The 13408-nt window shown below is 43.4% G+C and overlaps 2 protein-coding genes across 3 annotated transcripts in view; one reads left to right on the top strand and one right to left on the bottom strand.

Moving 5' to 3' along the window:
* Positions 1 to 1370: 1370 nt before the first annotated feature.
* Positions 1371 to 6400, bottom strand: LOC149322810 (uncharacterized). Its single transcript, XM_089533168.1, has 2 exons — positions 6396 to 6400; positions 1371 to 2574 (listed from the first exon to the last, which is right to left on the bottom strand). Exons 1-2 carry the CDS (start codon positions 6398 to 6400, stop codon positions 1551 to 1553), a joined length of 1029 nt encoding a protein of 342 aa, XP_089389294.1. The 3' UTR covers positions 1371 to 1550.
* Positions 6401 to 10583: 4183 nt separating this feature from the next.
* Positions 10584 to 13408, top strand: part of ARAF (A-Raf proto-oncogene, serine/threonine kinase) — a 35413-nt gene continuing 32588 nt past the window's right edge. For both annotated transcript variants that reach the window (XM_089483227.1, XM_089483235.1), the window contains exon 1: positions 10584 to 10631. The gene's annotated coding sequence lies outside the window, so the exon portion shown is untranslated. The remainder of the gene's footprint in view (positions 10632 to 13408) is intronic.

Raw genomic sequence — 13408 nt, forward strand, 5'->3', positions numbered from 1 at the left:
ACATGAACCAAGATAGCAAGCCTTAAATGAATTAATCAGTATACAGTACACTTCAAAAAAGAGGCAGCACTGATTTACAATAACTTCTCTTTTCCTAGCTTTGACATCATTCATGCCCATTGCATTAGATAAGCGTTACGATTTCACACAAGGCTTCTGCCCATCTCATTTTTCACAGTGGCCAAGCAGACATATTAGCAAAGCTCCTGCAGGCTATATCCTGCCAGGCTTGATCTTACAATTTCATGTAAGTATCATAAGCAGCAGCTGCTAGTAGACCTTTCTCATCCCTTTCTCCTCAAAACCAGCTAACTAATTCTTTATCCCTATATTATGGGAATTAATTTGTTGAACTGCAAATTGTCTGTCTGCAATTGAACACCACAAGAAATTGTAGCATTAAGGTTACCAACCTTCTCTTTTCATGGACTGCCCTGGGTTTCAGCCCACAGAGGAGTAGGGCAGTCAGATCTCAGGGCATGGCCCTGTATGTTCCATTTTCATGTGTCATCTCCAGGTGCAGATTGTCAAATCTTTGTGGCCTCAGCTCTGGGCAAGAAAAAAAGCACTATGTGCAAGGATGCAGCTCTGCTTCCCACATGAATTTATCTTCTAAAACTAAAATGGCACTGCCCCATACCACCACCATTTCACAGATGAAAACAAGACATGTGTGGCTAAGCAAAATCGGAGCATGATCAAGCTGGCAGAAATTATTAATGAGGAACAAAACACAAACTAGGAGAGGCTACAGAAGTTTGCTTTTGACTGACCCTACTTGGAATGGCAAGATTCTTCCTCCTCCCCCTGCTGAGTTAACTGAGTGCAACTACTTTTGCGCTTTCAGCTCAGTTTACAGCAAGTGAAGTAAGCTGAGAACAAAGGGGGAAAGTGCAAGAAGCAGGACAAGGGTAGGACAATGGAAGACTGATCAGGAGGGGGGTGATACCCAGTCAGCCCCCTCTCACCATCCCCCATGCTCTCCGCCACACAGACAGCCAGGCCCTCTGGACGTGCATGCCTCTCCCTACACACAACTGTTTCTCTCCATGCACGCTCAAGCCTCCCTGTCTGTGTGTGCACCCACCGCTCCTTCCACCCCATGCGAGAGAGGGAGTGTGCACTGTCTACAGAAGTCCCAACCCCTGAACTGGGTGACACCCGGTGCGGGAATGCTATTGGTTGATATGCATGCACCTCTCTGCTTCCCATCCACACCAAGAAGAAACAGAATGAAGATGCTTTTTTAAAAAAATCCACAATTTTATTTGCAGTCTGTCAATTGCACTGCTCACCCTCTTGCCATAAAAAGGTAACCATCACATTTTTCAGGCACCTGAGAAGTTAAAAAAAGCAATAATCCCAGTGACATCTCTAGGGAGAGCCCTTACATGTGTTGATCTAGAAAGAACCAGTCCTCAGAGCAGGTGAATCCTACTAGGGGCCAGTCCAACATAGACCCTTAACAATCCCATTTCTTCAGGACTGGACCATCAGCAAACTGGTCCACAACTGGACATCCACTCTATTCACCACCATTCCCCATTGTTTTACATAGTTGTGCATGATTCACGGAGTTTTACATATGAACATTCCACCCAAAGGTCTTGATAAACCAGGCCCATCCAGGCCCCATTTTCATCTAAAATAGTCTCAATTCCGTCATGTGTTCTCTTACGGATGACAGCTGTGAAAGGCAGAGAGGCATTATATTTCCCGTGAATAAAAAGGAAAGCTACAGCTCTGGTTTCAGGGGGCACCTCTACCTCTTTTGTCACCTTCTCAGAAATCTCTCTCTCCACATTAATAAGATACTCATTGTTCCTGGTGTACATCACAAGGGGCATCGCTCTCTCGACAGTGAAAGGGCACAGAGAGGGCACGCCAAGCCCCCAGAGACGTTCCCAGATAACTTTGTCAAGGCAGTATGTCTTCCAAGTCATGGTGAAAGTGTGTCGCACCGGTACCTTAGTCCGATTGACATAGGCCTTTGTTGCCACAAGATGGCGGTAGAATTTCAATTGTGAGAGGTCTGTTGGCACCACATCCAGTATTTCCATGGTTGGAGGGATGAGGTCTCCGATCACAGGCTGGAACAAGCAGCTGTCATCTGTAAAAACCTTGGCTGCTTCCAACACATAGAACTGTCTGAGCACTCTTGCCAGGAAGAGGCCATTGTAGGCCTGGAATGCTACCTTATTGCCACTGTGGAAGACAGCAAAGTGGAAGGATTCATCTTCTACATAACGGGCAGGTAAGACAGGAAAGTTACTAGGCTCTTCTCCATCCTCCACCACAGCAAGATACAAACCTCTCCAGTCCTTCAGCTTAACTTTTCCTGAGGACAGATAAGTGACTGTGAATTTGCATGACAACTTCTTTGGATATATCCACACAACAGACCTTTCGTGCTGGTTTGTAAGCGAGGCCCAGAACTGGCCACTGTCTGTCTGGAAAGCTACCCCTTCCTCTGCTTCAATGTAGGCTTCAAGCTGGCCCAAACCTTTGGAGACGTTTGGAAAGAGGGCCTGAAAAAAAAAAAGGAAATGTGAGTGCAATTCAGGGGAGTCATTTCTACTCAAACCGATAAAATCTTCCTATCTAAAAGGCTGTCCCAATTTTTTCCCTAGGCTTTAAATTACTGCTAACCTCTGCTGAGCCACAGAAGGGAGATGTGAGTGTAATTTTGGGAAGTCATGTGGGCAAAGGATTTAGCTTCATATTTAAAAGTTCCCAAAAATGTTTGTACTCTGAAAGGACCTGGGGACCAAAATACACTCTGGAATCATAGCAGACCATGAGGTCTACATTCCTTACCTCTGGCTATCTGGGCATAATTTCAACTGTATATAGTTGCAATTTCCAACTACAAGAGTGTAATTGCAATTGTACTGTGGGCAGTCACCAGATTCAAGCTTACCCAAGCCTTGGTCCAACATCTCTCCCCAACCTACTAACCCACTTGTATCCAGACGCCTCTGACACCCAGAGCCAAACAGCTCACCAGTCCTTTTTCTGGATTGAAAGAAGGGACACGGTTGTGGCTGCAAGTGAGAATGTTATATACTGGGACATCTCCATTTCCATCACCCTGGAAAATTTGCTATTTCCCCTACTATAGAGGCTTCAAATGAATTGATGAGAAAATAGGAAGTTTGAGTGTTACAGTTCGGCACTCTTCCATCACCACTGAAGTATCTGTCACTCACTTCCCAAGCTACACAAAGAGAGCCACAGGGATACACTGTTACAAGTAAAGTACACTTTGCCTCCACTGATCGAGTCCCTCTGACCCACTCCTTAGAATCAAATATCTGAGCTTCTTAGCATTTTAAAAAGCTTCTGCAGGCCTCAAAGACAGCCCCCAGAATGCTGGAAAAGAGGAAGAAAAGAAGGGGTCAGGTTTATCTATTTATTGTTGTTGTTAGATGCCCTCAAGTCAACCTCAATTCATGGCAACCCTGTGGATGAGACATCTCCAATTGCCTTCCTGTCTCCATCCTCCACTGCTCTGCCCAGGTCTTGCAAACTCAGACCCATGGCCTGCCTATTTTGTCTCGCCATCTGGCATGCAGTCTTCCTCTCTTTCTACTGCTTTCTACCTTTCCTAGCATTGCTTTTTTCCTAATGAAAAGTATGAAACCTCAGTTTGATCATCTTGGCTTCCAGGGAGAGTACAGGCTTGATCTGTTCATGGCCCCATTTCTTTGTCTTTTTGGCTGTCCATGGTATTTTCAGCAGTCTTCTCCAGCACCACATCTCAAATGAATTTATTTTCTTTTTACCCACTTTCTTCACTGTCCAGCTGCCACATCCATACATGGTCATGGAGAATACAATAGCTTGGACTATCCCCTCCTTAGTGCTCAGTTGCATGTCTTTACACTTTAAGATCTTGTCTAGTTCTTTCATAGCAGCCCTTCCCATTTCTAGTTTTCCTGAGTGCACTCTCCATTCTGACCAATTTTTGATCTAAGATATAGGAAATATTTTAATATTTCAGTTTCTTGCACTACATTATTTAAGACCTTGACCTCAAATTGCATTCATTCTGTGCCATAATAGTGCTATTATTCCATTTTAAGTGGTATGAGCTGATCCTAAGAAATCCTGGGATTTGCAGTTCAAGGAGCAGCATTTAGAATTCTCAGCCAGAGAGCTCCACTGGTCAGCAGACTACAAATCCCAGGATTCTATAGAATGGAACCATGCCAGTTAATATGAAAGAATAGTGCTTATTATAATTATATATTGTGAATGGGCCCATTGTGGGAGGGGGGGGGGGAGAACAGAAACAGCATGGGGAAAGACAAAACTGCCTTAAGCTGATTCTCCTGGGACTCAGACCAAAAAAGCATTTACTGACCCCATCTAACAGTCTGCTTAGAGCACCTAGGAAAGAGTCAGCAGCCTCACAAGTAAGTCATATTTTTGTGCACCCCTCCCCATTTCACTTGAATATGATTTCCTCAAGGGCCACAGGTTTATGGCTCAGCACATCCCTGGCATATGGAAGTAGTTAGTTCCAGGTTCAAACTATAGTTGAAAAACTGAAAAAGTTGTACAGTTCTCAGGAGGAGGTTGTTTCTGACTTATGGGTACACTAAGGTGAACCTATCATGGGGTTTCCCTGGACAGATTTGTTCAGAAGGGGTTTGCCTTTGCCTTCCTCTGAGGCTGAGAGTGTGTGACTTGTCCAAATTCACCTGGTAGGTTTCCATGGCCAAGTGGAGATTCGAATCCCGGTCTCCAGAGTCATAGCCCAATGCTCAAATGATTACACCTCTCTGGCCCTCCAACAATCACAGATGCAAATCAGGACACATGTACCCAAGCAACATCAGAATTTGGTAAAGATGGCAAAAGCTATTAATGAGCAGAACACACAAGTGAAGAGAGGTGCAGCAGCATGCTTTTGCCTGAACAAAAGATTTCCCCTCTCCTTTTTCCCTTGTTGAGTTAACTGAGTGCAAACTACTTTTGCACTTTCAACTCAGTTTACATTAATTGAAGTAAGCTGAAAACAAAAGAGGAGAGTGGGAGGAGGAAAGAGAAACTGGGACATTTTAAAAGCAGCTTAAGATGTGGGACAACAAAAGATGAATCAGGACTGTTCTTGCCTAACCCAGAACAGCTGCTTACAGACTCTCAAAGTTGTCTGTTGTTCCTCATTAAAAAATTTCACCATCCTAACTACATTCTGATATTGCCCATCCAAATGCACCCAGGTTTTCATCTATGAAATGTTGCGGGGGTATGGTTTGCAGAGGTAGACTAGCACACCAACTGCACCAGGATATTATTTTTGTAATTGTTTCCAACATGTACAGGAGTCTTTAGCTTGGACATTTCAAGTCCATGACTTACATGAGCAAGCTTACTTCAGCTGATGTTGTTGGTTCCTTAAAACAGGCTAAGCCTAAGGTGTCCATTTTTAGAAACCTACAACCACATATAGAAACCTACAGGAGTGATAAACCACAAGGCAGAGAAAGGACACTTCCAGAGAAACCACCTAGAGCTGCTGTGAAGAAAGAAAAGTCATTTCTTTGTGACTTTAACAGCCCATACATTATCACTTAATAAAAATACTTACCATCAAATCAAGCAACTTACCACCAGGGCCACCCCTGTGGATAAACACTCTCTTACAGAGGAACGAAAAGGAAAAACAGCTACATTTGGCCCCATTAAACTTTTAATGCTTCCCAGAGTTATGGGGTCAATCAAAGTCAAAGAGGTACAGCTGACTGTGAGCAAAGACTGCCTGCTGATTCTGATAGAATATAACAGAGATTTTAGGGTTGAATACGTACTTTAGGGCTGAATAAGTAACTGCTGGGGTCTTCTTCACAAGCATGAAATTTGCAGTGTGATGCCAGGTTCCCTGGTCCAAGATCAGGCAAATAGTCACCTTCTCTTTCTGGTTTGCTGTTCATGCCTGCTCAGTTAGGGATTCCAAAAACAGCAGCTTTTTACCTTGCCTGTTGTAAGGAGGCACACATGGCTCTGGTTGGCTCCACAAGAGCAGAATCCTGCTCTTTCCCTACTCAACTGTTATTGGATTGTTTGCTACAGACCTGCTTCTGCAACTCTAAACTGAAAATCTGTCTTTCTCCAGCTCTCCTTCCGAATCCTCCCAGTGCCAATGCTGATAAAAACTTCTTAGCTAGCTAGAGGATGAGGAAGAAAGGGACCTGGCCTTTGTAAAGAAGCTTCTTTCTCGGAGGCATTAGCTGAGGCATGCCTGCACTGTAAATGTATGATCTGAAAGTCAAATAAGGATCCTTTATTTCAGCTTTGCTTACCAGAATGAGTAAAAAGGTAATCGATTCCCTGTTCCATTGGCAACCATTCAGTGACTCTCTTCTCATCCACCCCTCTGTGGCACCTACCCCATATGGTAGTATGGGATTCTTGTGTTTTCGAAGTAAATAGTCCCATTAGGTTAGTTTCTCTGTATAAAATAAAACACAGTGCTGCAATAGAACTCTTCTGGTGTTAATTTATGCAGCTGCTAGCTTAGGAAATTTGGGTCTCTTTCTTACACACATGTGCACACACCTTTCTTTTTCTTTCTCCTCCTTTCCTTCTGATATCACATAATAGTTATGCCCTGGTCTTGGTCTCGGACCTTACCTGGATCTGCTCCCTTATTTCTTGGCATTATCGCAAGGAACAGATGTTCTGCCTCAGAGGTCAAAATCATAAACCCTCCAAGTGTTCTTGGACCTCAAATTCCAGCAGCCATAGCTAGTATTGCTGGCGGTGAGGAGTTGCAATCCAATACCTGGAGAGCTGTATGAACCAACTACCTGAACCAGCTCAAAGGGAAAACTATCACCCTTGCACTAGAACCTGGGTGAATGTCCTTGCAACTCTTAACTTCCTTTTTGCTTTTAATTATTCCTTCTTCACATTCCTTACAGATCAAATGTCCTTGATGTTGGAACTGCAGAGTTCCCTTTTATGAGCCAACCCACCGTAACTGCACTTATTCTGGGCCAAAATCTGGCAGCTATGTACTCTTTGCAAGGTTTATGTTTCCACCTTTCAATTTCTGCCCCGTCAGGGCACAACCATGTGTTCCATGCAAACTGATAGCCTTTAGGGCTGAAGGGGGCAGGGTATAAATACCATAATAAAATAAATTTTAAAAACCGCATGGAACAAAACATGGCAGCTTATGCTAGACAAGGGCTGGAAGTTTATGGTCCATCTGATGTTATTGTATTGCAAACACCCATCATCCTTCCCCAGATGATTAAGGCTGTTAGGAGTTGTAGAGCAAGGACATCGTCAGAGTTACAAATTTCCCATTTAAGACAGTGATTCCCAAATGTTGCCCTTCTAGATGTTTTTCACATCAGCTCCCAGAATGTCTTTGTTGGCCAAAGTGGCTGGGGGTTCTGGGAGTTGACTAAAGTTTGGGAATCACTGGTTTATTACAAATCAGCTTTCAAAGGTGGCAATATTGGGTGAAGCATCAGAAGGATACAGATATTTAACCTTTCCTGTACTCACTGCCATTTTGCTGCAATTTATCCCCTGCGTGCCTGTGTGTGTGTGTATATGTACATGCCCCCATCATCTGATGACTCTGGATTTCATAGTTTTCTTAGGCAAGGAATCCACAGGGGTGGTTTTGCCGGTTTTTTCCACTGAAATATATCCTACAGCACCTGGTATTCGTTGGTCTCCCATCCAAGTACTAACCAGGGCTGACCCTGCTTAACTTTCAAGATCAGACAGGATCTGATGCTTTTAGAGTAATTAGACCAGCTATTCCTGTTTCCCACCTGCAAGTTATAACACAAGGTATCTTTTCACATTACAGTTATCGCACTGTGATTCCACTTTAACTGCTATGGCCACATCCTTGGGAATCCTGAAGGTGTTGGCATTTCGTCAGAGGCACCAGACAGATTTGTCTGGCTGAGGATTCCCAAGGCCTCTCCCTCCACTGGCAATCCCAGGATTTCATAGAATGTTGCTATGACTATTAAAGAGGAATCATAGTGCTATAACTGTCTAGCATGAAAAGCCTTAGAAGGGAGGGACAGCAGCTGGAGGAGGAAGCAGCAGTATAAAAGCAATGGGCAAAGTGAGATGTAAGCATTCCCACCATCCTGTCTGCTTCAGATCCTCTCCTGAAACTGCTTTGCCCTCTTTCTTAATTTAGCTTGTGTTGTAGCATTACACTTTATTTAACTGTGTTTTAATAATGTAACTTATTGGCCTTTGAGGGAGGGACACCTGTAGTGCACTGCTCTGAATGACAGATTTAGGAGAATGACAGGATAAATATCAATCAATCAACAGAAGTGGTAGGTGGGTCTTTATGATATGGATCGCTGCCTAACTTGTTATTCCATCCTTTATATATAGTAAGATCTCCTCCCTGCCTGCCTCCCAGACATTGCAGCTTTGAAGTGTATACTTTGCTATAATGGTGGTCTGCTTCTAAATGTAAGATATCACAGACAAATCAGATGTCCATCACTTTTATGAACTTCTTTTGTGCTTTTTCAGATGTTACTCAGTGACCTTCATTGGAGACAGAATGCTGGGCTACCTGGATCTTGGCCTTACTGGGTCATACCATACTTATGTGGCCAGGACAATGTGACCATACTCATCTGTCCATGCAATGTGGCCATGGTAATGTGACTATACTTATGTAACCATACCTATGGCAGTGGCCATGGCAATGTGGCCATGGCAATGTGGCCAACCCCAGCTTGGCTGTCATGGTTTATTTTTCCATAGTCGGCACATGATGCTTTGAGCCAGTAACTGTATTGTACTGTGACTGATGTGATATCTTTTTACATTTTAGCTGGCCCTTAATAGCAGCCAACATGTGACCTGGAGCTTTTTGCTGTGCAGCCAGCAATATTCCCTAGTAATGGGATTGTCTTGTCAGACAGATTCAGAAATATGTCACAATACAGAGTATGATGTATTAATGGCACAGGTGAAGCATGTGTGCCCTCCTCACATTGCTGAATTACAGTTCTCACATATTCTTTTTCTCCTATGGCTGGGTGGCAGGCAGGCTGATGGGAAATGGAGTTCATCAACATTTGGAGAGTCCTGTTTTTGTTGTGTGCCTTCAAGTCATTTCCAGGTTATGACAACCATAAAGCAAACCTAGCATGGGATTTTCCTGGCAAGTTTATTCTTAGGAGGTTTGCCATTGCCATCCTCTGAGTCTGAGAAAGTGTGACTTGCTCAAGGTCACCCAGTGAGTTTACATGGCCTTCCCCTGTTAGGGAGTGTATCAAGCTGCTAGGCAGTTCCCTGGTCCTTGGCAATTCTAGAACGGAAGCCATCCCCCAACTTGCCAGCTAAGATTATATCAGTGGCTGCATCTGCATTGCTGAATTAATGCCGTATGACACTACTTTCACTGCCATGGCGCAAGGTGATGGAATTTGGGGTTTTTTAGTTTTGTGAGATATTTAGCCTTCTCTGTCAGAGAGCTTGGGTGCCAGAACAAACTACAAATCCCAGGACTCCATAGGATGGAGCCATGCCAGTTAAAGCTATGCCAAAGTGCATTAATTCTGCAGTGTGGCAGCAAGTGTAAGACACTCCAGTGCAGATCCCAAAGCTCACTGCTTTATCACATGGAACTCAAATTGTCTCTCAGTTTGAGATGAGATAAAGCTGTTTCTGGGCTGTCTCTTGTCTTGTGTGGAGGCAGGTAAGATCCAGCACATATCTGACATGAAACTGTCCAGAAACATGTGCTTGGTTTTATGTTTCTAGCCCCACTTTTCTTCAAGCTAGTACATGTGGCAGCTATATTTTCCACGTTACCCTCAAGACAACCTTGCGAGGTAGGTCAAATAAGCTGATAAGGAATGGCTGGCCCTAGGCCACCACGCAGTGAGTTTCATGGCTGGATAAAGAAGAGAACTCCCTGCCCCTGGGCCAGATCAGCTCCTTAATTGCTACGCCACATTGGCTCTCCACTGCATCTTTTCCCTGGTAGAGCCAACTGTATAAGTGTTTCCTGACTGATCTTGGGAGTTAAGCAGGGTCAGCCCTGGTTAACACTTGGTTGGAGACCGCCAACATTTCAGGGGAAGAAGGAACTGGCAAAACCACCTCTGAGTATTGCTTGCCTAAAGGCATTTCCATACTGCAGAAATGAAGCCGGTTTGACACCATTAATGTCAACACACTCTTCAGAAGGCTCCAGATATTCATTGGCGCCGGTCTCCCATCCAAACACTAACCAGGGCAGACCCTGCTTAGCAGCCAAGATCAGACAGGGATCTGGTGCCTTTATTTAGGTGAATAGGGCTTCCTTAGGCAAGGAATAATCAGATGAGGCTTTGGCAGTTCCTTCCTCTGAAATACAGCCTACAACCCTTGGTTTTCGTTGGCGGCCTCCCATCCAAGTGCTAACCAGGGGCAGGCCCTACTTAGCTTCCAGGATCAGATGGGATCTTAAGTGATTTTTAAAACAAGCCTTTTGCGTCTTTGCTTGGGAGGGAAAGGGTTAAGTTCCTCCCTCCCTCCTTTGCAAGAGTTTCCTCCCCCTTTATTGTGACGTCAGCGTTGGGCGCCCCGCCCCTTTGGAACGCTGATACAAGATGGTGGCAGAGTGGCGGTGAGAGGTAGGAAGTTCCCCCTTCCTTGGCTTTTCCTCGCATTCCGATGGACTCCTCCCTTTCCCGCAGTCCCTTCGCCGCCGCTACCAAAACCACCTCCATAGGGGCCAAGTTGAAGGATGAGATCCCCCCTGTGCTTTCTTGGTATCTCCCCATAGGGGACCGAACGCTGGAGGAGGAGTGAAGATTCCATTCCCCCTGGCTCCTTTGCCACTCGCTTTCCCACGCGGTTCCTGCAGGGGAACCCACCCACAGCCCTTTTTTTGGGTGTGGGAGATCGCTGGGGAGGAGGAGCTTCTTTGGGGCTGGGGTGGGTCCCGCGTCTCCCCAGGGGCCCTTTGGTCCCCCCAAAGGGGGAGTGTCAGCTCCTGGGTTCAGCTGCAATTAGGCAGCAGGGATGTATAGTTAACCCCACTTGTGTCTGGAGGAAGCATTGCCTAGTGGTTAGAGCAGATCTGCACAAGTAATGGCCCACCAAGTATTTAGGGAGGCCCACAAGGATGTGCTTGGCCTCCTTCTGAGAAGAGGGCCTTGTGGAGGAGAAAGGGTTGGACAGAGGAGGATGAAATAATTGATATTAATAATATTAATAATTGTTAATAATGAATAGTAATAATGTTTATTATTAACAGTAATAATAAGTAACATTTATTAGTAGTATTACTATTAATAATATTTATTATTAATAATAACGTATTACTAATAATCAATATTAATTACACTAATTTTTAATAATAATTAATATCAATTATATCGATTATTATTGATTGATATTAATAACATTTATTATAAACAATAATATTTACCATATTAATTAAAATTATTGATTCATATTAATAACTATTATTAATGGTTAATATTGATAATATCAATTATTATTATTGATTGATCTTAGTATTGATTATTATAATATTAATACAAATATTAATAATTATTATTAATAATTCATAAATTAATATGTAATTAAAACCTGTTTGCCGCCCAGTATAGCCTATTTTAATTTTGGCCTCTACCAAGTTGTGCAGGTCTGTGTTGACCCTTGACCTCTTCCCATCCCACACTATACAGAATCGTTAGTAATGGTCTTTTATATTAATGTTATCCATAAGTAGTAATTCCTACATATCCCACTGCATGCAATAGTGAGATCTTGCAGCGCTTTTGAGACTAACTGAGGGGGAAAGAAGTTGGCAGCATGAGCTTTCATAGGCTTCAGCCTACTTCCTCAGATGCACTGGGTACATTTTCTCATAAATCGAAATTCCCATATATCACGTTGACTGTAATGGCCAAATTAAAACAATGCCTTTAAATTACAATGGCATATCCGCAGCCTAAATGTATTGAGATTTTGAATTGTTATTTCGTAAATATAAAAAAACCTTGTTATTTCAATAGTAAATAGTACTGTTATACAAATATCCCCACTTACTTCCTATTAATATCACTGATGTCGATAAACAGTGTAATAAAATATACTGTATTTACGAAATGTATTGACATAGACATAGTTTCATGTGGTGGGAGTGAAAATTTGGTAACAGATGATGTTAAGAACGCTGGTGGTGTAGTGGTTAAATGCCTGTATTGGAGCCACTCACTCACAGGCCACAAGGTTGTGAGTTCAATACCAACCAGGAGCTCCACGTCAACTCAGCCTGGCATAGTTCCTTAGGTCACTATAATGAGCTTATTGGGGACAGTTAGCTTACACATTGTAGGGAGTGCTTAAGTCTACTGATAAGCAGTATAGAAATGTCCTTGCTATTGCTATTGCTAAAGAAAATTAATTAAAAAACAATTTTAAAAAATTAATTAAAACAAAACCTGGGGCCTGGGCCTTTCTCCTCCCACTGACCTTCACCACACTCACACTGTCTCTTCAGTGTTATTAATGGCACACGGGCAAATGCCTGTTTCTGCTAAAAGGCAGATGTTTGAAAAGCATTAGTGTCAACCCCCCCTTAGGGTGTCATCTAGTGTGGTCTGCACCCCCCTAGAGGGTTAGAGCTGCTTCCAAAAATGTCCCTTTGACCTGGGAATGTGGTCAGACTGGCCCAGATTTTGCACCTAGCTCTGGTTTAAGTTGAGAGGTATGGACTTCTTGCGTATTTGGATTCCTTTCTCTCTCTCCCAACATCAGCCAGGTCAAGGGCCAGGGCGACCAGGTGTCCCAGTGGTTCCCAAACCAGTAGATTTCAGCCAACGCATGTAGAGGGAGAAGAGTTCTTTCAACTATCAATGTCTCAAGCTGCTTAAGGCATTGCTAGCACCTTGAATTCAACCTAGAAGTGCATTAGCAGCTGGAGAAACTCCTTTAAGATCAGCATTTACTGCATATACTCAGCTGTAAGTGGACCTCATGTATAAATCAAGGGAGTTTATCACACGGAAGGAATTTCTCTTAATTTTGAATGAAAAGAAAGTGGGACCAGAACGCATTCACATGAATTCGCTAGTTCAGCAAATTTATGTGAATTCGAATTGTGTTCAAACTGACTTCCCATTGCCCAAAAATAGCTTGCCATTGCCCGAAATTGCGTGTGGTAGTCTATCATGCAATAATGTGAAACCCCATGATTGCGTTCGGATTGCCATTGGATTATACTTCCAATTTCCCTTGTCTGATAAACTTCAAGGACAGGTTTTGGTGCCAAAATTAGGGATTTTACTATGACCCATGGATAAGTCAACAGTAAAACTTAGGGCCACATAACAAAGGATGCAAAATTGTTTGTGCTCTCACTGGATGGATGAGAGAGTTGGGGGAGGGGGGATCATTG

Source organism: Sceloporus occidentalis, unplaced genomic scaffold, assembly GCF_023333645.1.
Source record: "Sceloporus occidentalis isolate IW3139 unplaced genomic scaffold, rSceOcc1.0.p SCAF_1, whole genome shotgun sequence".
Lineage (NCBI taxonomy): Eukaryota > Metazoa > Chordata > Lepidosauria > Squamata > Phrynosomatidae > Sceloporus > Sceloporus occidentalis.